Genomic DNA, 27,749 nt, shown 5'->3' on the forward strand with positions numbered 1-27,749 from the left:
CCTCCTGTTTCACTCCCAAATAGAGCAAGGGAAAAACGACTGTCTGTACGACTCCGTATAAGCCCTGATTTCTTGTATCTTATATCCGTGGGCCTTACTCGTGATGTGTAGTATTGTGGCAGCAGTAGAATCATTCGACAGTCAGAAGTTTCTCAATTGTGTTTCGCGAGAAGAACGCCGCCTTCCCTCCAGGGATACCCATTTGAGTTCCTGATGCATCCCCATAACACTTGCGTTTTGTTATAACCTACCGGTAACAAATCTAGCAGCCCGCCTCTGAATGGCTTCGATGTCTTCCTTCAGTCCGAGCAGGTAAGGATCCCAAACAGTTGAGCAGTACTCAAGAATAGGTTGCACCAGGGTCCTGTAAGTTGTCTGCTTTACAGGTGAACCACCCTTTCCTAAAATTCTCCCAGTAAACCGAAGTCGGCCATTTTCCTTCCCTAACACCGTTTTCACATGCACGTTCCACGTCACATTTGCTTGTTAAACAACTTCACTGTGTCAGTCAGGACACTACTAATGCTCTATTCGAACATTACACGTTTGTTCTTCCTACTCATTCGCATTAACTTACATTTTTACACAGTTATGGCTAGGTGCCATTCATTACACCAACTGGAAATTTAGTCTGAGTCGTCTTGTAGTTTCCCACAGTCACTCAACTTCGACACCTTACCCTACACCATGGCATCATCAGCAAACAACTGCAGATTGTTGCCCACCCTGTCGCCAAATCATTTCTGTACGTTGCGAACAACAGCGGTCTTATCACACTTCCCTGGGGCACTACTGACGATACCCTTGTCTCTGATGACCACTCGCCGTCGAGGACAACATACTGGTCGCTATTATTTAAGAAGTCTTCGAGCCACTCACATATCTGTGAGTTTATTCCAGGCTTGTTTCTTCATTAACAGCTGCAAGGGGCGTCGTGTCAAATGCTTTCCGGAAATGTAGAAATACGAAAAATGCCTTTTGCCCTTCACCCATAGTTCTCCGTATATCTTGTGACAAAAGGGCAAACTTAGTTTCGCACGAGCGATGCTTTCTAAAACCATGCTAACTCATGGACAAACATCTCAGTCTCAAGAAATTTTACTTTGTTCGAACTGAGACTATGTCCTTTCATATCTGCTCTTGGCCTGAGTTTCATTGGGCATTCCGAAAAATAGAGAGCAATGCACAGGGCTGCCGAAGTACAATTATCACCTGCGAACTAGTCGTAGTATCAGTGTGTTTCCTATCATTAATTGTAGTGCACCGTAGGTGTTTAAAATACCATCATTTATCATCGTACGTCCGATTGCGTTCAACTGTTGTTGACCGCCAACACTACCTCAATAAAGATCTTTTCTTCTGTGAATTCTACATATTTATTAATAAACGTAGAGGGAACATTCCGTTACCTCTTTCCCAACCCCTATGCATTCCTGTTGCTTCAACGTAAATCATTCCTTTCTCATTTTTGGTTACGAATTTTACATACCTATCTGTGCACTAAGGTCGCAGTCTGGTGGGAGATTTTGCTGAAGAACACAGTGGTCAGGTCGCAGTGGTTTCACATTCATCATTTGCAGTGTATCCGTTGTGCCTATGAGTAGTGCTGCTCGGCTACACAGGTACAAATTTGTGATGAATGGTGAAAGAAATCAGACTTGGGCAGCAATTCGCTGTTCATTTTGAGATAAGTGTTATGAGACATGTTGGCAATATTTTTAAGACTTTTGCTGGAGAATGTGTGATATTGCCCTAATTAAGGTCAGTGTCCAATTACACTGTGAATGTGCAGATTGTTCTTGGGTACATATCCATTGTTTACACCAATCTGTGTACGCTTAAGCGGAGCCCATCTGCATGGCCATTGTGGCCATCTACCTAAAGTTAGCACACACTGGCAGCAGTCTTTATAACACTGTATGCAGGTGTTTTCATTTGGCCCGTTTCGTGTCGTAGTTGATCCATGGTCCTATGGCATCCACTTTCTTCATCCTCTGAATGTATATTCGCAGACGTAATAGTATCTGCGTTATTCGGATTTTTCATTTCATAGTTAAAGTGACTGTTGTTACCATAAATAAGTAGAGAATTTTCCATCAGCCGATGTGGTGGCATCCTGTTGTATTTATTATATTAAACGTAAAGTGTTCAGCATCTGTTAGCTCCAGCGAAGAATGTAAGAGGTGTACGATACTTATCGATACTTGACATTTGCCGTCACAGGCTCGAAGTAATTGAACTAGATGAGTGAGATAGTGAAGCACTGTGGGCAGTACTCTTGACAAAAACAAATCTTCCGGAAGCATGTCACACGCCATGTAGGAAGTGGATAATGTTGCATACATTATTTAGCATGTGAGTCACCGTTCAAATCAAGGCCTCCGTCGCAAGTTTGCAGTACGGAATGTACATAAAAGAACTCTCTTTCTAACATATGTATAAAGGAACGAAGGGTACCGTGACTAATTTGACAGATCGGTTATATTTCTGGATCAAATGGTTCAAATGGCTCTGAGCACTATGCGACTTAACTTCTGAGGTCATCAGTCGCCTAGAACCAAGTAAACCTAATGACATCACACACATCCACGCCCGAGGCAGGATTCGAACCCCCGACCGTAACGGTCGCCCGGCTCCAGACTGTAGCGCCTAGAACCGCACGGCCACTCCGGCCGGCATTCCTGGATCAACGAGCTAATAACAGCCTCGTCTTGAAACAACGTTTTGACGTGATTCCGAATCGTTAGCTTTAGGTGAATTTAGTTAACTGGCAACCTAAGAAGATTTCATTGGAGAAAATGTTTTCGAATATTAAGTGAGATATAGTAGTTGCACACTTTGTCTAATGCTTCAATATAATCTGTTATTCGATCCGAAGTGAATGACGAAAGTTTCGCTAAGGTAAAGGAAGTTTTATATGACCTAAGAGTTTTACTAGTATAATCTACTAGCAATGAACCGACATAGAAGATCTCAAAATCGTCCATGTCAAATATAGCACCGTGTTCAAGTCAAGTGTAGGCACTGTAAATACCAAAGAACAGTATACTACACACGTTTTAAATCCGATGCTACAGAAAGAAGCATTAGCTGGAAAGATAAAGTACCAAATAGATAAGTATAGAAGAATGGGCGAAAAGAGGAGGCTAGCTGATAGTCCTCTTGAGACGACATGATGTGTGGTAAGGTTTTGAAATTCGAAAGTCTTTTGAAGCTACACCTGTTTAATTTTCTTTTTAATATCATTACTCACTTATCGATTACCTACTGAACTCCAAACGTGTCGACCGAGCGAGGTGGCACAGTGGTTAGCAGACTGGACTCCCATTCGGGAGGACGACGGTTCAATCCCGCGTCCGGCCATCCTGATTTAGGTTTTCCGTGATTTCCCTAAATCGCTTCAGGCAAATGCCGGGATGGTTCCTTAGAAAGGGCACAGCCGATTTCCTTCCCCATCCTTCCCTAATCCGAGCCTGTGCTCCGTCTCTAATGACCTCGTTGTCGACGGGACGTTAATCAGTAATCTCCTCCTCCTCCTCCTCCAAAGGTGTCTATTATGAAGTGCTTCGAAAATCACAGTTCAGTCTACTGCAACATTCACCACATAGCTGATACAGCCCTTGTGGTGGAAAGTTATGTTCACAGACCCTCAGAATGCTGATGACTGTGAACTGAACTCTGATTTTCGAGTCGTTTCATAATAGCCACGGGCTGATAGGGACAAGTAAATAACGAAATAAAGAAATATTAATTTTTTTTTAAAGTACAGTCTGAGATGACAAAATTGTTTAAACCTTAAAATATTTACTGGGTCAACTGATTCATTAAAAAAAACATTTACTTTGTTGCGTTGTTTAGGAATTAGTAGCACGGCATTGCAAGTAGCAGACGAGGGGGAAAACTCTACAGGCAATCAGATACTAGACGACGTGAAACAAACCGAGGATATTGAATGTAGAGGACCGTAAAGCAGAACAGATAGTGTGAGAAAGGCACTAAGTCAGTGGAAGGATAAACGACATCCTCTTTCCACGACTAGTTAATGAAAGAAGTTATGACGTTGGCGAAAGAGTGATTCGCTTGGGATGAACTTACAAAGTCCAAGTTTTTTTGATAAGACCACTCCTAATAATCAGGCCAGGTGGCAAATCGATCACGAGTGCATAACTGTCAGGGTCTTCTGACTTAAATAACGTAGTTCCCAAGTACTTACGGTAAGCAGCTGTTGGCCTTCGTGCTACAGAAACACAGCACTGTCATCAGCCGTAATTGCACAGAGACATTAAAACGTTACGTTCGTCTGCTTCTCTGTTGTGTCGCCGTCCAAGCACTCGCGGCGTGTCGGACAAATTAAGCGACGAGTAACTCCGAAGTGTAACTGGATATCATTTACTGGCAGAAAAGGATAAATTTAATCCAATACTATACAGTTAAGGTCGAGTACATAAATGTGTCCCCAGCCTAGCTTTTACCCGCGACACAGTACTTCTGCACCAATAATTAATCTCGTATCTAGCTGTATTCAGCAACACTGCAAGATCCAGCCACTAGTATGCAAAGTAACAGATCACATACCACCTCCAGATGGTTCGTAGCAACTTCGGTCAGTAAACTCACCATGATTATATAAGATATGCAGATAGTTTATACCAATAGGGTCAGATCACTCATAAGCATCACAATTCACTTTTCAACGGTAACAAATACAATTTATTTAGTTCAATTAAGCCTCGCCATTCTGACACTTATATGAAACACCACCTGTAGCTAGCTCTGTTATCAAGTTTCTCACTGCATTTGGCGCTTACACGCAGTTACCCACTAAACTCGGCTGGAAAACCGGGAAATGAGTAAGCAGAATTTATCGCACGGGTTAGGAAAAGTACATTAGTTTCATGTAGCCTTTCCATTTCTGAATATTAGCGACGTTGATCAGAAACATCAAGAAGTCCCAGCTATGAAAATGCTAACAGCTTTCGAACACCACATGATGAAGTTTCCCGAGCTCCTAGTCGCTCCACGATTTCGTATTAACATTCAGCACAGTAAGCAAATCAACCTAACGAGCAGAAATGCTGGGACTTCATTGATCGATTCCGCGCGACCGCTACGGTCGCCGGTTCGAATCCTGCCTCGGTCATGGATGTGTATGATGTCCTTAGGTTAGTTAGATTTAAGTAGTTCTACGTTCTAGGGGACTGATGACCTTAGATGTTAAGTCTAATAGCGATCAGAGCCATTTTGAACCACTGATCAGTTCCCCTTCTCGCTAATGGTTCAAATGGCTCTGAGCACTATGCGACTTAACTTCTGAGGTCATCAGTCGCCTAGAACTTAGAACTAATTAAACCTAACTAGCCTAAGGACATCACACACGTCCATACGCGAGGCAGGATTCGAACCTGCGAGCGTAGCGGTCGCTCGGCTCCAGACTGTAGCGCCTAGAACCGCACGGCCACTTCGGCTGGTTCCCGCTAATAAAACGAACATTAAAATGTATGTTCTGCTACTTTTAGCTGTGCAAAAGCATTAAAATTGACTGGCGCAAACCTAGAACATCTGAATTATTGTACAAGGATGTGTAAAATGATTAAAAAAAACAAATATATACAATTTCTTTAAATTTCGTTGTCACTTCCCTTGTTACCGCGTCTTCCTAAAACATGCTCCCGAATCATTCATCCAGTCTATAAAATAAAGAAAATAAAAGCAAAACGAACCGGCATACACACAGTCCTGAGTATCACTAACTTTACAGCAACAGGTAGTCGTGCGGGCACGTAAGCTCCTAGTCTTCGTAGTCAACAAATCAGTGAGACACCAATGATCAAAAGTAGTACACAAGCCAAAGGGGAAGCTCGGGTGTTCGAATCTCTTCATGAATGAAATACCACCAGTATTACTATGGTTAAAATAGGTAACCAACGACTGCTTCCATCAGTGATCTACAAAGTTGCTTGCATCTCCTGTGATTTGATCGTTTAATGCATTTTCATTTTTCCCGATATATATCGTCTTCTGTTCCCAGCAAAGGATGGCCTGTTTCACGGATGTGCGTGGCTACGGCCGTCTTTCGAAATTATTAATCCGAAAAGCGTCCGCGTGCTCCTCGTACGTCGACTCAGGACTAAATATGCCGGTTTATTTTCTTTTGTTTCATCAACTTGTCGAACAGTGTGGAAACATATCTTATGAAGAAGACGCGGTTACAAGGAAAGTCACTGCGAAATTTTAATAGTTCTGTTTACATCTGCACTTTCATAACTTTTATAGACTAATGCATAGTAATGCACAGGATGACCTGAAAATTCAATGCTTCACGTAATAATACCGGTAGAGAGGTAAACATTAACCATCATGAGTGAAACGACGTGGCGTTTTATTAAAACCAAAAAATGTGCACAAAATGACCAACACATGGCGCTTCATACTACATGAATGCAATAACTAACACAACAATTGACTTTTGTAAATACAATGTTCCTTATGACAAGTGCTTTACTTGTCTGCCGCAGTCATCAACAATACCTGCTGTCGAGACAACAATGTACATCATATCCACACTACACCCTGACTTCATAGTTCTGTAATTGGGTTTTCATGAGAGTTCTGGTGTTCTCAGTGGCCCAAATTCTGCATAGTTGTGGGTTCACAAATACTCGGAATTTTGTCGGTCCACAACACGTTAGACAACCTGTATTCTGTGAAGTGTCTCACCACAAATACTTTCCATGTGACAAAATCGGTGGCTGACAGTTCGGGATGGCGGTGGATATTGCACGGATAGCAATGGAGGATACGCCTTAGTGCTCTTCAAACAGTACTGCGTCCCACGTCGGCTTCTCAAGCACTGGACTCACCATATAGAGATGAACCCGCTAAGCCTGCCGGGGTGGCCGAGCGGTTGTAGGCGCTTCAGTCTGGAACCGCGCGACCGCTACGGTCGCGGGTTCGAATCCTGCCTCGGGCATGGATGTGTGTGATGTCCTTAGGTTAATTAGGTTTAAGTAGTTCTAAGTTATAGGGGACTGAGGACCTCAGAAGTAATGTCCCATAGTGCTCAGCGCCATTTGAACCATGTTTTGAACCCGCTAAAGATACCATTACTTCATGAACTATCAAATCAGCATTAACACTAGCGTCTTTGTCGGCCACTATGGGGCCGATCGTCTAAACACTCTGAGGTTTGTCACAGGACCTTCAGCCGGTTGAATACCCTTTTTATAGCGATAGAATCGTAAATTTGCTGTTTTAGATTCTCCACTTTGTTATATAAGCTTCACTGAAGGTGCTTTTTCTAGTAAAGTCAGCATGCCGTGATTGCTGGCGTCTCTGACTCGGTCCCTCACTACAGCTCATTTTATACAACAGTTATATGCGGCATCACTGACGTGCTGCTGCCCAGGGTCATGTGTTGGCCAGTTCCTATACTCGTTTTTGGTTTCAATAAAACATCATTTCATTTAGGAACTGTGTGTCGCTTTTGACCTCTCTATCTACATTATTCCGTGAATTAGTGCATTTTAAAATTTTAATGGACTTTTGGGTCACCCTGTAATATAAGACTGCTTATGATGAAACGCATCAATTTTAATGCTTTTAATAAACCAAGACAACTTACCCGCGATGGATTAATTTAGTCTTCTGTAGAAAGTTGCTTCCTACCACGGGTTCCCACTTTAATTTCCCAAAAGGTGCTCTAAAAAACTGCCTCTACAGGAAAGAGAGTAGACCATAAGTGATAATAGTAGGTTCTGATCAAAAACCACGTAGACACGTAGACAATTTCCAGAAGTGAGACCGGAAAATTTTCCCTTTCCAATCGGATAGTGGATGCAGACTCTCGAGTCCACAGTAAGAAACGTGTGTACCCACAGGAAAGGATGGGTAATCTGTGTTAAACGTTCACAGATTTTGGTAGTTTAATTCTTACCTGAACACTTGACAGGCAAAAAGAGACGTCTACAGTGTGTTACGCGTGTAAGTGCAGATACTTTTGTTGGTGACTGAGGAGACTGTACTGAACAACATAACATCAGTACCCTATTTACTTTAGTAACAGACTAATAACTAGAGCTGCTAGCAGCGCTAAATGTTTTGGCTGGTTAGTATCTGCCAAGTATATGTGGCTAGAGCGTGCCATTAATGCCAATATTCCCCTGGACTACAGACGAGATTCTGAAGTGTTGACACACGAATGCAAAACGGGAAGTCTGTACTGACAGACGTAGTCCCCTTAGTGGCGGAGTTACGATGGGTGGTTGGTTGATTGATTTGGGGAATCACCCCAAAAGCTATCATCGGTCCCATCGGATTAGGGAAAGTCGGGGAAGTAAGTCAGCTGTGCCTTTCAAAGGAACCATCCCGGCATTCGTCCCAGGCGATTTACGGAAATCGTGGAAAACATAAATCAGGACGGCTGGACGCGGGTTTCAGCAGACGTCGTGCCGAACGCGACTCCAGTGAGCGACCACTGCGCCACTTCACTCTGTTGTAGTTACGACTTTGCAGAAAACAACAGGTAGTAAGTTATGTGACTTGTTTTGCGGGAAGACTGTTAGACACAGAGATAAAACCACTAACACGCTGAAGTGTCTACATGTTAAGGCACCAATTATACCAACGTCTGTACATAATCCCTAACACCCTTTGTATTAGTCACTCACTAGCCAGGAAGACCTGGGCGTCAACTTACCTCTCCACCTCCTTCTCCCGACCGCCGAAAGCGATGACAGTCCTGATGGAGCTGAGCACCTCCTCGGCAATGGTGCCCGCCTTGGCGTACTCGGTCATCTCACGCTTGGCGAGGCGCGAGGCCGCGAACCCGACGATGCCGACGACGATCAGGGTGACGGGCAGCGATACGAGGCAGACGAGCGCCAGCTCCCAACCGCGACCCAGCGCCAGCCCCACGCTGCCCCCAAACGAGACCACCATCGACACGAACATGGGCACCTTCTCGCCCACCCCGTCCTCCAGCTTCGTCATGTCCCTGCGTGAGAAGAGAAATAACCCCAGATGCACATCACCATCACCTCACTGTTAGCTAAATTCTTCATCCATTGTCGTTTCCTCATATCTTTATTCAGAACCATGTAACAATTGTAATTAATCGAGGCCATACTGGCTACGTTTGGGAACCGTGACTACGTGGAATAATTATTTATTTGTATTTTCTGCTACCGAACACTTATATTTGGCTTATATTGAATTTAACGTAACACAACGCGTTTCGAGCATGCTCTGCTCACCTTCGGTAACAGTCAAATATTATTTACTTGTATTTTCTGCAACCAAGTACTTTAATAGCCAACAAACATCAATACTGATTTGAAAAGTCTGAAGTGCAGCAACAGCTACCCACAAAAACTAATAATTGAAGAATATACAAAAAGCCATAGCGGGAGGAAAACAAGTGATAAATAAATACACAGCTCTCTGCAATGGAACTCTGTTCCTTGCCCTCAAAGAAATGTTAGACAACACCAACCTATAGAGCTCTCTCCCCCCCCCCCCCCCACCAACCCACCCACAGCTCCTCCCCCCCCCCCCCCCACACACACACACAAAATGCACAGACACCTCTCAAAGATTCAGAACAACCACCAGGAACATCTTCAACTGTTCCACTGTCAGCCATCTTGTTTTTACATTTTCAAGTGTTCCACTGCCCGCCATGTTTGTTTTTACAGCTGGTAAACAGTGACAGTGACAGTAGCAACTCAGTATGTAGCGTTTGACAGTGATGAAGATGGGGAAAAAGAAAACATGAGTGAAACATTATATAAATACACACACACACACACACACACACACACACACACACACACACACGCACAAATAGAATTAAGGTGGTGGGGAATGGGAATTGGCATTGGCAAGAAGGCAGCTAGGAGAAAGAGGTGTTCAGACAGTTATACTTTGCGTATATGCAATAGATTTGACCAACTGTCAGAGTTGCGTGGAGAGGAGACTCATGTAGCTGTAGATGTAGGGAACATGCAGCAGTTAGGAGGCCTAGGTCAATTGCAAAGTCTAGCAGAAAGAAGGTGCTTAAATAGGTTATTATGAAAGCAAAGAGTATGTGGTATGCAAATACAACAGCTGATTCATAGGATAAAATTAAAACTATATGGTCAGTTGTGAAGGAAGTGTCTGGTCAGCAGCCCAAGGTCGACAATATAAAGTCAGTTCGTAGTAGAAATAGTTCTGTTACTGATAAATCAGATACATGTACAGTATTTAACATTCATTTTCTGAGCATTGCTGGTGAATTAAATAAAAATTTAGTTTCTACACAGACTCATACAACTTTCTTGGTCAGTGACTTTCGTGACTTTCCGGGACTGAAGTCCTAAATACTCCTCCGTGATACAGACAGGGAGGAGACTGAGTCAATAACTCAGTCACTGAAGACTGAGTACACAATTGGATATGATGGAGTGCCTAGCAGAATATTAAAGTGCTGTGCTGCACGTGTTAGTCTTGTATTTAGCCACATTTGTAACTTTTCCTTTAGGGATGGTCAGTTTCCTGACCGATTAAAGTAATCAGTAGCAAACCCACTTTGTTAAAAGGGAGAAAGCGGTAATTTTAGACCTATTTCCATGCCATCAGTGTTTGTTAAAGTTATTGAAAAGGCTGTGTATGTGAGGACAATTGATCACATTATATCTCGTGATTTGCTATCAAATGTACAGTTCGGCTTTAGAAGTGGTTTAACAGCTGAAAATGTTATATTCTCTTTTCTCTGTGCAATACTGGATGGGTTAAACAAAATGTTTGAACGCTAGGCATGTTTTTTTTATTTAACTAAGGTGTCTGATTGTAATAATCACAAAATAATGCTCCAGATGTGGGACCATTACAGAATATGGGGAGTGGCTCATAATTGGTTCACCTCTTACTTTAGCAACAGGCATTAAAAGGTCACTGTTCACAATGGTGAGAATGGCTGTGATGTGGGGTGTGAGTGGGGTAGAATTAAGTGGGATAGGTGAGGGTGGTGGGGGGCGGTGCCCCAGGGATCAGTGTTGGGACCACTCCTGTTCCTTATTTGTGTAAATGATATGTCCTCTACTATTATGAATAACTAAAGGATATTTCCGTTTGCTGATGACACTAGCTTGGTTGTAAAGGATGTTGTGTTCAACATTGTCTCGGTTTCAAATAGTGCAGTTCACAACCTAAGTTCAAGGCTTGTAGAAAATAAACTAACGCTAAACCACCATAGGACTCAGTTTTTACAATTTCTAACAAACCATTCAACAAAATCGGACATTTTAATTTCACAGAATTGGCATATGATCAGTAAAACTGAACAGTTCAAATTTCTAGGTGTTCAGACAGTTACTAAACTGTAGTGGAAAGCCGACGTTCAGGATCTTGTTCAAAGACTTTAGGCTGCCATTTTTACTATTCGAACGGTATCTGAAGTGAGTGATCGTTCGACACAAAAATTAGTCTGCTTTGCTTATTTTCACTCGCTTATGTCGTATTTTACTATATTTTGGGATACCTCTTCCCATTCTAAAATGTTATTTTTAGCTCAGAAATGGGCGGTTCGTGCAATAAGCGGTGTAAATTCTTGCCGTGCATTTTGATCGGACTGCCTCAACTGCAGTAAACTGCTACATCCATTTCCAGTAAGCTACCACTCGAATTCAAAAATCTTAGCAGTAGTCCACGCGCTTTCAAATCGAAACTGAAGAGTTTCCTCAAGGATCACTCCTTCTATTCTGTCGAGGAGTTCCTTGAAAAATTAATCTGAATATTGTTGTATTGTTGATCGCGTTTACTTAAACTTATGGGCTGACCTTTTCCAGGTTCATAAACATTTTATTTTTATCTGTCATTACTTTTATGTTGTAATGTCATCTACTGACACGTCCCATGACTTTGGAGATTTGCTCCTGAATTTGGTCCTACGGAACTTGATGAGTAAATAAATAACGATGGTCTACAATTGAGGACAGTTTTCAAATAACTCAAAATATGCCTATATTTTTCAAAACGCGTTGTTATCGCCTTGTAGTACTTTAATACGAGCCTCACACAATAGTACTGAATATTTGACATTGTAAAGTGCGCCTCAATACAGCAAATTTTCACAAAACTCGACATCTTCAGTTGCGAAGATTCCAGAGATCAGAACTAATCCTCCTTTACATTACTTGACTGATACTAGAACATAAATTTTTACAACAGAAATTTGATAGCCTTAACCTTTGCATGTGATAATTGTCAGGCAATCACACAACATCCTTAATAAATAAAACAAATGTTTGCTAAGCGTTTCTTTAGCAACAATGGTTTTTGTGATACTTAGTTCCCTTTTATGTTCAGCCACTGTTTTGATACAAGATTAGTAGCTGCTGTAGTATGCTCTTGTTGGAACATAATTATTCAGATATGAGAACATTTCGAATATTTTGCAATAGTGCAGGAAGCGAAAAGTGCAAGATAAAGCAAGTTCGTCAGTGTTAAAAGAATGAGAAATGCAAGACTGCATCTTCAAATGAAGATCCGAATAGAGTTTGTAACCATATTTAAACAGCAAAGGAAACAACAAGGAAAGCATGTGTTTGTGCTTCAATGATCTTATTCACTGTATATCAATATAACAACAGCTGAACACGACGATTTCTTACTACGACCAGTGTATGCACATTAGACTTCTACTGGCCAGTAAATATGTGCAAACTAGAAATAATTTTCATCGACGCAAGTCATCCCAAATAACAGCTAACTTAGTTTGCGACAATTTCTGTCTTGTGCTAAACTTCTAAACGCTGAAAACCTACGACAATTTGGGACTTCTCTCTCGTTTTCCTTTGTAACTCGAAAACAATACACCTCACAGACTATTTTGAAAGCAACAAAATGAAAGAACATCAAATCTGGCGTAGAATGACTTACTTAACAGTGAAAATCGGGTCAGCTGTTTAGACACAATCGATCGTCAAAGATAGGCAGCTTATACCAATGTGGCTGAAAGTGCTTTATTCTCATGTTCCAACTCCTGTAACTCAGAGTCATGAATGAAAGTTGTAGATCATCAATTTCTGCATTAAAAGAGCTCCTAAGTTTTAAAATTGACTCACCTCTTTGCAAAGGTACAATGAAACTGTGAAAGGATTTGTAGCGTTAAAGCAGAAATAGACATGGAAATGTGAATATTTTGAGTTTTGTAAAAATTTGTTGCTTCTAATTTTTTTCGCAATAAAGGATGTTAATGATGAACTTGAACTATTCCTTCATATATGACTATCTACATGGATGACCAGTATTACACTTCTGAAATTTTTTAATCTACGATACTGAGCAAAACTAAAAAATAGCCCTCCTGTAAAATTCTATAAATGGCATTTGTTAAGGTTTGTTGAAATGGTTATCAGGTCAGATCGGTAGTTTGTAATCACGTTTTATATAAGTGATTGATAAGGACAATTCACATTTCATCGTACTGTCTAATATGTAATCAGTTTGTGCATAGCATGAAAGAACTTGATAAATTGTGTAGACTATACTGCTAACGGTGCCACAGACCGTCGGTCTCGTACATACATTTGTTTCAAGCAATCATAGTTGAATTGAAAGGAATTGCGAATCCTTAAGACCGACTTTACTATTCAAAAATATAAAAAAATCGTCAGGTAAGATACGAGAGACTGTACTGCTACCACCTTCTTCTAAGTTGAGACTTGGTGATATAGTGTGATTAGCTTTGAAAAACATTAGCATTGCAGCCCAGTGTCACAAGATAGATGACAAAATAAACAGGTTTGCAAAGTCGTTCAGAGAAAGGTTAAAGGAGTTCAATGTTATTACTGTGGAGTTCCTTACAGATGGTTTTGGTGCTGACAGCGTTCGCGAGTGCGACGTTCAGTTCTACAGGCACTTTTTCTGGTGGAGTCCTTATTTTTCTTTACAACCATCTTTAATGACCGTCCTCCACGGTCACGCAACTCACATATTCGTCCACTTACTAAGGCAGTTGATGCTTTTACTGTCTCCTTGTATGCGGTTAAATTTTCGTTTCGGTTCATCTTTGAGCCGTGTGCGGCTCGCGTTGATGCCGTTCATAGCTTGGCATCTTGTACTAGCGATAATGGCGTCCCGTTTTCTTAGTTTGTTCACTGGCGCCACTACGTTTGCTTGTCTTGTCTGTCCGTGCGTGGTAGCAGCAACGCTTATCGATAGCGCGTACTGCGGTACCATCTTTGGAGCCGCCTTTAGTATTTCCGGGTCGTCGTGTGTCCAGGGAGTTGAGTTGAGACGGAGTAGCAGAGAGGTACGGACAGCCAGTACTCGCCCAATCGCTGGCTACACACACGCACGACGGAATGATATGATCGCGAGAGTTCACGAGCACGTCAAGGACCGGATTCAGCGAGTTCTAGTTGAATGGACCTTGATATTCGAGTAGTACAACTTACACTTGTGTGTGTGTATGTGTGTGTGTGTGTGTGTGTGTGTGTGTTCGCCCGTCGAAGTGTCCTGATGGCAATAAGTTGTCAGTCGATGATTTACACTGCGACCTTTCCAGTGCCTGACTTGAGTGGGGACGACCGTTGGTTGGTAGTTCGGTCGGTCGTCGCAGCGAACGACGTGCATTTGGTACACGTCAATATGACTTTGCGGTCGAAATGCTATCACGTATTGAAGACGATGATGGTTATCGCAGACGAATTGCCTTTTCCGACGAAGCGACCTTTTTCGTCAGTGGAGTAGTGAATCGCCATAATGTGCGCTTTGGTGTTCACAACCCCCCGGGCGTGGTCATGGAGTGCACCAGACGCAGTCCAAAGATGAATGTTTGATGCGCGCTATTGCACGATCGAATTATCGGGCCATTCTTCTTCGCTGAGGCTACCATCACATCTGCAGTGTATCTGGACATTTTGCAGCTGTATGCTGTTCCTCAGCTGCTTCAGTATCACACCTATGTCTTGTTTCAGCAAGACGGTGCACCGCCTCATTGGCGTTTGGAAGTCCATGCCTATCTCGGTATGACCTTTCGTGGGCGATGGATTGGTCGTGATGGGCCATCGGTTTGGCCTCCACGCTATCCTGACATAACCCCATTAGACTTCTTTTTATGGGTTATGTCAAGGACGAGGTCTACCGAACACGTGTACCAGATCTTGAAACCCTGCGGCAACGGATAACCACAGTCGTTGAATCGATCCCTCCAGTGATATTGGCTAATGTGTGGACGGAAATTGAATATCGCCTAGATGTGCTACGTGCTGCCAAGGGTGCTCATGTGGAAGTTTACTGATGTGTGAAAAAAACTTTGATAGTTTGTAAACAATTAGACACCAGTTTCATATTTGTATCTTACTTCTAGCCTGAGTTATCAATTTACGTAATCAGCGATAGACTTTTCGGACACCCTGTATTTTCAGGTCTGTCTCGATAAGGCCTTCGGCCGTCACTATAACTTGTCACAGTTATTAAGATTGTTAAAACGGTTATTGGTATTTTTAACGTTTAATTGTCCACATCATTTGTAATGCAGGCCTTCAGCCAGAGTGTATTTTTGAGATTGCTTCTGGCCCTCAATTACGAATAATTTTGTATCTTCTTAACTAGGCCTTCAGCCGTTGATTGTGTGTAACATTTCTTGGTGCCTTCAGCCGACAATAACTTGCAATTCCTGTAATAAGGCTCTCAGCCGCCAGTGTAGTAAAATCTTTTAAAAATTATTGTTGAGAGTTTTGTTTTTTAAAAATAAATTGTATGTGTCTTTGTGCAACCAACGGTAACTTATTGGCCCCCGTCCACACCTTTCCAGCTTTCCGTAAGTCCCAAGTCTCGATCTTGAAACAACAAACACTTTGGCTACCACAATACGACCTCCAACAATTTGCCCACGTTAGATTTCACTTAGCTCCGACATAGTGCTCTCACAACTTCAAAGAACACATTTCTGGCCACGACTGCCAATTGCAACGTATTAAATACACTGCAAAAGATGCCGGTCGTGGTCAAAGACAAGAGCTCAACCTGCACGGTTGGGTACCATAAGTAATTACATTCAGTCATACATTACTCATGGTTCACTTCTGATGACGACTACTGGCTGGTTGAAACTAGCTGCTGCAATGTGAAATGCTTTTGTGAGTGTACCGTAAGAAAACAAAACAAAGTCGAATGCGAAGTCAGAGGTCTCAGATACGAAGTCGAGCTCGCAGCCTCTGATGTCGTCTCCCATCGCCGGAAGAGGAAACTCAGTTAAGTTGCTACTCACTCTGACATGCGACTCGCGAACTCTCCTGACTGGTGCACGTCGTACCATCCAATGTCCTGACGCAGCGCAGACTTCAAGTAGAGATTTCGGATCCGGTGAATCTGCAATGAAGGAACATACATGTGAAGCACTATGTAATCTCAGTCCAAGCCGTACGATGGTTTGCAGAGTACGGAGTCTGTCATAATTAAATCATAATTAACAGCGAACACTGACGTGGGTACAAGTGTATAGAACAAAAACCATTCCACTAAACGTGAGTACACGAGCAGTTTGCGAGGTAACTGCGAACGTATTGTTACAAATTGCCACTGGCGTCAGAATGATTGTGTGCCCACTGGGCTCAGATGTCACCCAAGGGCTACCTTGACCCTGCTGTTCTGTTCGACTTTAAATGACCCAAGACAACCTTATCAAATTCATTTACTGTCTGGATATGTATTAGCAATAACTCTATAAACAGGTTTTAAAATATTTTAATTGGATTGGTCATAAACATAAGGGTGACAGCTGTATCGTTCGGGGTGACACAATCACCTGACATAAATATGATTGCTCTAATGTCAAATATCGTTTAAATTACTGTTGTATTTTATGGTAGTAATGATGCTTAATCTTTCGAACTTACTCCGAACAATCAACAAAGCCTCTGTTTTCACAACAGTCTGATTGTTTCTTGCTTTTTCGAAGAAACGGTTTAGTACAACTTAATTACTTGAATCTTTATTGTTTCTGTTCTATTTCAAGAGGAACGGGATAGCAATTAGATCATTGATTGATGCTGCAACGGAAGAATTACTAAATTCCTCAACAACTGAAGGAACACTTTAGAGTTTTTTCATCATCTCAATACTACATTTGAAATCAAGTGCCCTAACAAAAGTGACGACAGTGAATGCCTCTTCAAAACAGCTTACGTCTTTCTAAAAATGGGAATACTGAGGGGCAATGTGGAGTAACACTGATGATTCTGATCTCCACGCAAACTTAGGATTCTTATTTCTTGCTGATGTATATCGATCGCATGAGGAACTCACATATCTGTGGGTATTGACACTAGGCGAAACATATTTCCAGCAAATATGTCCAACCGAATATTCTGTAAGACATCGTCTGCCTTGCGATTTGATAAGAAATTCGGTAGGAAAGAGGAAAGACTTACTTCAGCAATTCATAGTATTTGGAGTTGCGGACAGAAATTCTTCCTGAACTCTTAATCAAGGGTTACTATCGGTGAGCAGTTTCTAGTATTTGGAGGCCGCTGTCCTTTTGAGCTGCTGGTGGCTGATTACTCGAGTCCCAGTTTTCATTTCTCTCATGAATTTACATTGTTTTTCACGACAATTCGGGTATGAGATGACTGTGATGGCTTAGCAGACCAATCCTGGCATGAATCAAGTGGCCACATTCATTACACGTAGTTGAGGGTAGCTTGGCCTGGCGAAGTTTGCATCTCTGACATTTTTCATTTTCATGTCTCCGGCTGTCCTGCTCAGAATGGAAGCCAGCAGCTCAAGTTGCTGTGCAGAATTATTTACGATCTCCTGCTGCGGCGTACGAGTTACTTGGGTCAATGTTTAGTCTCTTTAGATCCTTCTTAAATTGCTTGTTTTGGCGCTTCAGAGGAGCACTACGGCTCCTCCAACTTGAGCTCACTTCACTCTATGGAATTTGTCTGGGAAGTCTCTTGTTTCTCATTCGATGGATATGCTCAACCCATCTGAGTTGGTGACCAATAACGGAGCCTTCTGAGGAACCGTAGTGTCTGATATAAGGTCATCCCATTTGATGTTCGAAATGTATCTAAGCTTTTGTCACTTGAAGTGAAGATAACGGCGATACTGCGTCCACGTTCCGCAACCACAGAGCAGGGTAGAAACAACAGCTGTTCGATACGTCATCAGTTTGGTGCATAGTGGCCGACCGTTATTCATGAAGACACGACATAGGAGACGTCCAAAAACAACATATGTGGCCTGGATCCTATTCACATCCTTCTCCAACCAGCAAATAGTTGATAATATACTTCATAGATAGAGGAAGTGATCTATTTGTTCCATAGGTGTTCTGAATACAGAGATATTGAGATGACGAAGGGCAGTTCCAGGAGCAGACTTAGCTAGTACTGTTTATATGCAGTACTAAAAAAATTTAAACGAAGTTTCAGCAATGCTGGTGTACGTGGTGGAGAAGTATTGTCGTAAGCGTAATATAATTCCGTTATGTGCGTGAGACTTGTGAATTACTTAGAGCGCAGTCAAGACTGATTAAACAGCCCTCCGTTATATCTGTATTTGAGTTCAGTTTCTGAACTGTTTACAGACGATTCCTCACATAACATGGCCGCTAGGCAACAATGGCGCGAGGACGCATCCTTGTTTGAGCCCATTAGTAATAGGGAATTTGTCAGATGTTTCATTCTGGTATCTTACTGGCTCAGACATGTCATCATGGAAAGCTTGAATCAGTTTCACAAAGTTTCCAGGGTGGACAAAACGTTTTAAGACATTCCACTTAGATTTTCGGGCGCCGTATCAAAGGACTTTTCTAGGTCATAGAGCAGAAATAGTAAAGGCTTATTTTGTTCCCCGCAATTCTCCTGTAGTCGTCGTGCACACAAGATCATAACAATGGTTCGCCTGGAGGGGCAAATGCGGACTGAAATTCAGGAATTACAGTATCGGAAAGAGTCTGGTGGCGATCCAATAGAACTGTAGCAAAACTTTTATCAACCGCGGACAGCTAGGATATACCACGGTAGTTACCACATATGCTTCGGTTGCGTTTTTGAAAGATGATGACAACTGTGGAGTTCGTAATGTCAGATGGTTCCTTACACGTTTCCCACGTTAGAAGAAACAGGGAGAAGAGTGTGGCTCTTAGAAGCAAGCCACCACTTTGAATGATCTCGAGGGAAATGCTGTCAGGTCTGTTCATTTTCTTGGTTTCATGCTGAGCTTTACCGGGATCTCTGCTGAATTCCTGAAGTGCCGGTGGGAACTGCCATACTAGACTGTAGCTCATGTTGTCAGACACGTTCAAGAAGTTCGTCATCAGCACCAGAACTACGGTTTAAGAGTGAGATGAAATGCACATTCCGGCGATTCAAGATATCCTGACTCTAAGGATGGCCGTGCTTTCGGTGGCTTTAAGGGTTTCTGATGAGGAACGAACAGGCCCATATACAGGGTGTCCATAAAGTCGCTTTACAGCTTCATAATTTTGTTACTATGGCATATTTTTTAAATATTTTAACAAAATTTCTTTTATTGTGTTAACTGATTACTAAAGGTTTTACATATACTTAAATTTTTTTCAGATACTATGTTGATGGAAGGAGCTGAACCTCTATAAAATGGCAACACCTCAGGAGAAGGTACAATGTGTGTCCTGGTTTATTGAGACAAAATCGGATGTTCAGACTCAACGAAACTTCAGAATGAAGTATGGAAAAGATCCACCATTGGCCCTTCGGTCCGTGCATGGCACAAAATATTTATGGAGACAGGGACAGTGTTAGATAAAAGGGAGGAGCGGGTGACCAAGAAAATCCGAGGAAAACATCGATCGTGTCTTAAACGTCTTAACTCGTTCACCTACGAAGTACATCCGCACTACTGCCAGACAGTTACAACTACCACGTTCTACTGCGCGTAAGGTCCTCCGCGGGAACTTGCGGTTGTACGCTTACAAAGTGCAATTGTTACAGACGCTTGAGCCAAATGACAAGCCAAAACGTACAGAGTTTGCACTCAACATGCTGGAACGCGTTTTGGAGAATGGAGCACTCTTCAAGCAACTTTGTTTCAGTGGCGAGGCCACTTTTCATGTTTCTAGGACATTAAAGAGACACAGTGTGAGAATCTGGGAATCTGAACACCCACATGTGACTTCTGAGCTTCACCGGGATAGTCCAAACGTGAATGTGTGGTGCGGAATCATGTGCAACCGAGTAAGTGGCCCATTTTCCTTGAAGGAGTCAAAAGTTATTGCAGATGTCTACCATGACCTTCTGACTGAATACGTAGCACCACAATTGGTTGACTAACAGCCGATTTATAATTGTTCCAGCAAGATGGTGCACCAGCACATTGGAGACTGCATGTTCGTCGGGTACGTAATGAAACATTTCCAGGCAAATGGATTGGGAGGGATGGGCCAATTGCAGTAAAATAAATATGTAATGTAGTGAATCGACTGTGAGAAAGCTAAGTGGCAAAGACGTTATCTGCGAGACTCTATGATAACTATATCGTTGACTCGGAATATTACTCTCTGTGTGGTTTACTCGTAACTAAGGGCAACTAAAGTTTTCTGTTCGCTTCTTTTGATGTTATGTGGAGAATTGTACAAGAGACACAATAAACCGTTATTATTTCATGAGAACAAAGGTGAGCGTCACGACCTTTATTAGTATTTTTGGATGTATTGAAATAGCAGAATTGTTTCAGATTGAAAGCGACGTGTACGGGAAGAGACGTGGACAACAACACTCGAACCTGCAATCTGATGTATGAATAGTTGCTAAAAATATGCAGCTGTCCCTCCCAAGACTCTTCATACGCGCAACAAACAGTAATTCCTTTAGCAGCACTATCAGAGATAATTTTATCACGTTGTTACGACCTTTTACTTCGAGCATAATACATCGATAACAGATAAACAAAAAATAGACAAACACATAAAAGAATCTCCCACACAATTCCTTGGCCACCGCGTTCGCCGGATACCACTCCCTTGGATTTTTTATGGGCGTACGTAAAAGATATCGTGTATCAAACACAGATACGGCTCATTGGTGACTTGAAGCAAAGGATTCGTAATGCCATCGTCGCCATAGATGACGCTATGCTACAGCGAACATGACAAGACATCAAACTTCCTGGTAGATTAAAACTGTGTGCCGGACCGAGACTCGAACTCGGGACCTTTGCCTTTCGCGGGCAAGTGCTCTACTACCTGAGCTACCCAAGCACGATTCATGTCCCTTACTCACAGTTTCAGTTCTGCCAGTGCCTCGTCTCCTACCTTCCAGACTTCACAGAAGCTCTCCCGCGAAAGGCAAAGGTCCCGAGTTCGAGTCTCGGTCCGGCATACAGTTTTAATCTGCCAGGAAGTTTCATATCAGCGCACACTCCGCTGCAGAGTGAAAATCTCATTCTCGTAATATCCCCCAGGCTGAAGCTAATCCACGTCACCGCAATATCCTTTCTTCCAGGAGTGCTAGTTCTGCAAGGTTCGCAGGAGACCTTCTGTGAACTTTGGAAGGTAGGAGACAAGTTACTGGCAGAACTGAAGATGTGAGTACGGGTCGTGAGTCGTGCTTGGGTAGCTCAGGTGGTAGAACATTTGCCCGCGAAAGGCAAAGTTCCCGAGTTCGAGTCTAGGTCCGGAACACAGTTATAATCTGCCAGGAAGTTTCATATCATTGTACACTCCGCTGCTGAGTAAAAATCTCACTATGGCAAGAAATCGCATTCCGTCTTGATGTGCTTCGTGCATCTAAAGGCGCCTATATAGAGGTCTATTAAACACTGTCAGAAAACTTTTATAAACAGTGGTTACAGTAAAAGAAGTGTTGTTAAAATATTTCAGCAACTGACGTTGTAATAAAATGTAAAAGTTGTAAAGTGACTGTATAGACACCCTGTATTTCTTTTATTCCAGCATAAAAACTCCGTGCGTCGTTGGCATGTGACAACCTTTGGAGTTCCTTGGATTTTAGTTGCCACCGGTTGCTCTTGACTGTTCTAATTTCAGTTTGAAATTTCTGCATTATCACTTGAAAGTGTGCTTCCTTTCACGGTGGATAGATCTAGAGTAAAACATAGGTAAGCATCCCGTTTGATACTTATGGGGTAATGAAGCTAGTCATTCTTCTTCTTTGGGTCAAGACAAATGACCCGTTCTGCAGTCCGCTTGATAGGGTTCTTTAAAGTGGACCATTCCCGTTCAACATCTATTGTGTTAAATGGGGTATTGCTAAGTCCACCCAAAAGTGTGTTTTGCAGGAGAAAGCGAACAGTTTCGTTCCGCAGGCTGTTGACGTTGAATTTTCTCCTGGAAGGATTTGAAAAGTAGAATCGTGGTTTATGATGGACGAGGATCCTCAGATGGCTAATCAGGAGTCTGCGATCAGTCCAGCAATTACCGATGTTTCGAGCTGTTTTAGCAATCAGGATGCCTTTACTGCCACGCTGCCGAATGATGACGTAGTCAGTGAGATGCCAGTGTTTTGACCGTGGATGCAAGTGGTCTTGTAAAGTTTAGGTGAGCTGAACTGCGTGTTAGTGATGAAAAGTTCGTGCTCAGCTCAGAGACCTAGAAGTGGCAGCCCAATTGCATTACAGTTTCCAACACCTTGGTTCCCCGTGATGTTTTCCCAAACACGATTCTCACATCCAACTCTAGCATTGATGTCGCCTAGTAACAAGAGTTTATTTTGGCTTAATATCGTGACGAGAACACTGCTAAGCTGATGGTAGAACAGATTCGTCGTATCTTCTTGACTGCCTAAAGTGAAAGCATAGGCAATAGGACTTACTGCAATGGGAGTTAATCGATGTTGTTTCATTATTTTTGTTTCTACTGTAAATCCTACACCATGGGAGCGTGGTTCATCCGCATCCTATCCTTTTCAAAAGATGGTGTATCATGAGCTAGTCTCATTGATGTGTCCTTCGCCCGGCAGTCTGGTTTCACTTACGGCAGCAACGTCTAATATAGCTAGCTTGTGGGTGAGGAGAGATGCTCTACTTTTTGGTCTGTTACCATTTAAATCCAGATAGCTACTGACATTCCATGTTCCAATACCCATAGTCATTGCTCTTTCTTGGTTTTCGTCCGTAAATTAGGCGTGACCTTCTAGGTGCGAATTCCCAGTCAGGTACAAGTGTGACTACCAATGTTTAGTCCACCTTTCCTAGGCCCTTTCGAGTGCAGGGTCGGCAGCGGTTATCCTAAATAGGTCTGCCCAATCGCAGATGCAGGACTACATCCCCGAGTAGTCACATGAGTTTTCAGGATTGCGACCACCACGCACTTGCCGCCACCGTTGCAGGTCAACACTATTACCTTCCAGCCTCAATCAATCTTTCTTAATTTTAAGAAAAATGGTGCTAGATATTGCCTCTTGCGTGACTTTGTTCACGGTGGAACAAAAGTTGCGAGAAACTAACCCACTCATTAAGTTATTGGAACCATTCATCACGGCACATGGGTATGAGAAATGTGATTTCAGGCATCATAACTGAAACTACCTGCTGCGAGCTCTAGGACAGTAGGGCATCCTCCATCAAATATGTCTGCACCAAGTAGCTGAGTGGTCAGCGAGATGGAATGCCAATTCTAAAGGCCCATGTTCGATTCCCGGATAGGTCGGAGATTTTCTCCGCCCAAGGACTGGGTGTTGTGTGGTCCTAATCGTCATCATTTCATCTCCCATCGACGGGAAAGTCGCTGAAGTGGCGTCAAATCGAAAGACTTGCACTCGGCGAACGGTCTACCTGACGGGAGGCCATAGTCACAATACATTTATTTTAGTCAAATATAAGATTTCACTTCGATAGTAATTATAACATGCACAGCATGGTTGTTGCCCATTGGTACTTCCTCATCAGTACATAGCTGGTGCACTCAGATTGGTGAGGAGTTACCAAATGATAACAACCACGTTGAGCACCAAATACTTACTATGGAGGTCAAATGTTATAGTCGACTGACGCCTTTGGGCTGTATTTTAACGTACCTCTGCCACAATACGAAATCCAGTTGTCCAGATTTCTTTCTGAAGAACATTATTTATAAACGTTGAACGTTAGTAAAGCGGTTTTTAATATCCCTTCCGTTTTGCACCTGACTGTCTGTTTACTACTCCTACAAGAAGAATTTTAGAAATGTAGGCTTAAAGATCAACCAAGCACGCTGACCTACCTGTGTATAAGCTACGTAGTTGAAGCAGGCGAGAGAGATGTATGTGCTTATAAAAGTGGCGGCGCCGACAATGCTGTTGTTGATAGCGAAGGTCTGAATGCCGTCGAGGAACTTCTGGGTGATATTTTTTTTTAATTCATCGGCGTTGGTGCCCGTGTCTTCGGCGCGCTCCGTGGAGTACATGACGCGCAGCACGGCCTCGATCAGCGTCTCCCCCGGGTACTCGCGGTAGCCACTCATGTAGGCCGCCGCGGCCGCTGCTATCGCCGGGCCCAGCTGCGAGCCGAAGTCCACCATGATGCCGGTCAGGTCGCCGAAGAAGAGCACGTTCAGCGGCTGGCAGGCGCCCGTTCCCGCAGCCCCGAGCAGCCCGATCATCAGGATCACCTTCTCCCAGCCAGTGGAGAACCGGTACTGTGGAAGGCCACACCGTACAGCAGTGGTTCATGATTCTCGCATTATATAACTAACAGGTAGTACGAAGAACCCTCTTATGCATGAAACATATTCATTGTTTACTTACGTAACCAGACTTCATGAGCGGGATCAGGACGTCTCCTACATCTGACAGTTGTTTCACACCTACAGTATCTTTTTTCATGATAGGTACCTGTTGTTGTTGTGGTCTCCAGTCCAGAGACTGCTTTGACGCAGATCTCCTTGATACTCTACCCTGTGCAAGCTTCTTCATCTCCAAGTAACTACCGAAACCTACACTCTTCTTAATCTGCTTAGTGTATTCATCTCTTGATCTTCCTCTACGATTTTTAGCTTCCACGCTGCCCTCCAATACTAAACTGGTGATCCCTTGATGCCTCAGAACATGTCCTACCAATCGATCCCGTCTTCTAGTCAATTTGTGCCACAAATTCCTGCTCTCCCCAATTCTATTCAGTACCTCCTCATTAGTTACGTGAGCTACCCATCTAATTTTCAGCATTCTTCTGTAGCAACACATTTCGAAAGCTTCTATTTTCTTCTTGTTTAAACTGTTTATCGTCCATGTTTCACTTCCATATATGGCTACACTCCATACAATTACTTTCAGAAAAGACTTCCTGAAACTTAAATCTATACTCGATGATAACAAATTTCTCTTCTGCAGAAACGTTTTGCTTGCCTTTGCGAGTCTACATTTTATACCCTCTCTACCTCGACCATCATCGGTTATTTTGTTCTCCAAATAGCAATACTCACCTACTACTTTAAGTGTCTCATTTCCTAAACTAATTCCCTTAGCATCACCTGATTTAATTCAACTACAGTCAATTATCCCCGGTACCTAAGAAGTAGTATCTGTAATGTGGAAAATGGTATGGAGACAATGTGAGTAAATAAAACTACTAGGAACTATTAAAATTATTGTGCCAATAATTCTATTAGTGGTGCTGCCACCACTAATAATAATAACAATAACAAAAATAACAATAATGTCAGTGCTATACATAAATACTTGATATACAGCGAACCATGGACGAAGGGCAACAGACAAATTCCATATTTCTACATTTACTAAAAAAACGTTTGCACGGTACTTCAGATTGTTAATGAAGATACGAGCATATGTAACAGATTCCCAGTTATGTGATTTGCTCGAAGACATCTTAGGCAATAGAGTCCAATACGTCTCCTCGACGGCGAGTGTTCATAGTGTATAAGGGTACCATCAGATGGGCCCCAGGGAAGTGTGATAGGACCGCTGTTACTTTCTTTTCACATAAATGATCTGACGGACACGATTGGCAGCTATCTGTGGTTGTTCCCTAATGATGCTGTGATGTTCGGATGGAGTCGAAGTTGAGTGACTGGAGGAGGATACAAGATGACATAGACAAAATTCTTGGTTGGTGGAATGCATGGCAGTTAGCTCTACATGTATAAAAATGTAAGTTAATGCAGGTGATTAGCAACGACAAGTCCGTAGTATTCGGTTATAGCGTTAGTAGTTTCCTCGTTGACATAGTCACATGGTTCAAATATCTGGGCATGACGTAGCAAAGCGATATGAAGTGGGAATATAATCTGAGGATTTGGCACGTAAGCAGAATTTTCGACTTCGGTTTGTTGTTCGACTTGGGTTTAGTGGGAGAATTTTAGGAAAGGGTAGCTCATCTGTAAAGGAGACTGCACATAGGATGCTGGTGCGACCTGTTCTTCAATACTGCTCTAGTGTGTGGGGTCCGTACTAGGTCAGATGAAAGGAAGACATCGCAGTAATTGAGAGGCGTGCTGCTGGACTTGTTAACGGCAGATTCTAACAACATGCAAGTATTGCAGAGATGGTTCAGGACCCCAAATGGAAATCCTTGGACGAAAGGTACAGTTCCCTACTGAGAAAATTTAGGGAGTCGGCATCTGAATCTGACTGCAGAGCGATTCTACTGCTGCGAATAAAAGGTAGGAGAAATTACGGCTCATAAGAAGGAATATACAAAGTCGTTTTCCCTTCTCTCAATTTACGAGTGGAGTAGGAAAGTAAATGACCTTTAGTGGTGCAGGATACTCGCCACCACGCACTGTACGGTGACGTGCGCAACATGCATGTAGATGTAGATGTCGAAGTGGAAAAGTGTTTATAGTAGTACAAAACACATGTTTTGTGATACAGCCAGTTCTGCGGAGAAGACGTTAAACGACCCTACACCAGCTGACAGTAGAGGGCTATAGGGAAGATCTGGTTTAAATGAAGGATGTACAGGGGTAACGCCTGAGCATATGAACAGTGAAGTCATTATTGCTGCTTCAGTAGATATGTTATTACATGTCTTGTGAAGCTGAAGATGTTATTCTGTTCTCTAATAGAATGCGGGAGATTACTCTAGAGCTGGGTTCACGCTACTGAAAAGGACTTCGAGAAAGTGGCTGAGCTATGGAGTGAGAAAAAAAAATAGCTCTGATGGGAATTGAGTTTCCGCCACTTTGTTCAGGCGAGAAATTTGAGGTCGGGAAGAGACACGAAAGACAGTGTACATTGATAAGACAGTCGAGGAGACAGATTGTATAAAGATCTCTGCGCTTTTGTGCACGCAGTCAGGATAGCTAGGCGTATGATGGTGAAATGTGAGCAAATAGCTGAATGTCATAGACATGACGAACACAGGCATTCATAACTCGTTCAAGGTGCTGTGCTCTCCCATGAGAAAGGCCTTGCACGATGACATCACAATACTCAATAACAGCAAAGTAGGAGTGGTCGTACAAGTATTATTTTTTCAGATCAAGAGGGAAGAGCTCTTTGTGTTTTTGTAGGGCATGGAAAGATGCTGATGTCTTCTTGCGCACTGCAGTTGTATGTGCAGTCCAATCTAGACTTTCTTCTTTTACTACTCCTAGTCTCTCTGCTGAGGGAGAGGAGTTGATATTTATCCTATTTAGGAATAATGATAGTAGGGATTTTCGTAATTTAGAGCTAACGACTGTCTCCGACAAAGCGTCATGGTCCTCTCCGGTTCCTGTCGTTTGGGACCTAGTTACGTCCACCGGTCTTACGTCGCGTTAGATGCCTGTGAGTGATACATCATTCCATGTCGACACGTTGGAATCTTCGCGTCAATACACCAAG

General features: G+C 42.7%; 1 protein-coding gene across 1 annotated transcript in view; it reads right to left on the reverse strand.

Annotated features, from left to right (window-relative positions):
* Nucleotides 1–24,725, reverse strand: part of LOC124805629 (ATP-dependent translocase ABCB1-like) — a 125,796-nt gene extending 101,071 nt beyond the window's left edge. The window contains exons 1-6 of the mRNA XM_047266197.1: nucleotides 24,711–24,725; nucleotides 24,472–24,601; nucleotides 24,411–24,422; nucleotides 24,188–24,345; nucleotides 16,256–16,356; nucleotides 8,696–8,992 (exon numbers count right to left, since the gene is read on the reverse strand). Of these exons, the coding sequence (XP_047122153.1) occupies nucleotides 8,696–8,992; nucleotides 16,256–16,356; nucleotides 24,188–24,345; nucleotides 24,411–24,422; nucleotides 24,472–24,601; nucleotides 24,711–24,725 (713 nt within the window). The remainder of the gene's footprint in view (nucleotides 1–8,695; nucleotides 8,993–16,255; nucleotides 16,357–24,187; nucleotides 24,346–24,410; nucleotides 24,423–24,471; nucleotides 24,602–24,710) is intronic.
* Nucleotides 24,726–27,749: the final 3,024 nt, after the last annotated feature.

The sequence above is a fragment of the Schistocerca piceifrons genome, chromosome 7 (assembly GCF_021461385.2).
Source record: "Schistocerca piceifrons isolate TAMUIC-IGC-003096 chromosome 7, iqSchPice1.1, whole genome shotgun sequence".
In the NCBI taxonomy this organism is placed as follows: domain Eukaryota; kingdom Metazoa; phylum Arthropoda; class Insecta; order Orthoptera; family Acrididae; genus Schistocerca; species Schistocerca piceifrons.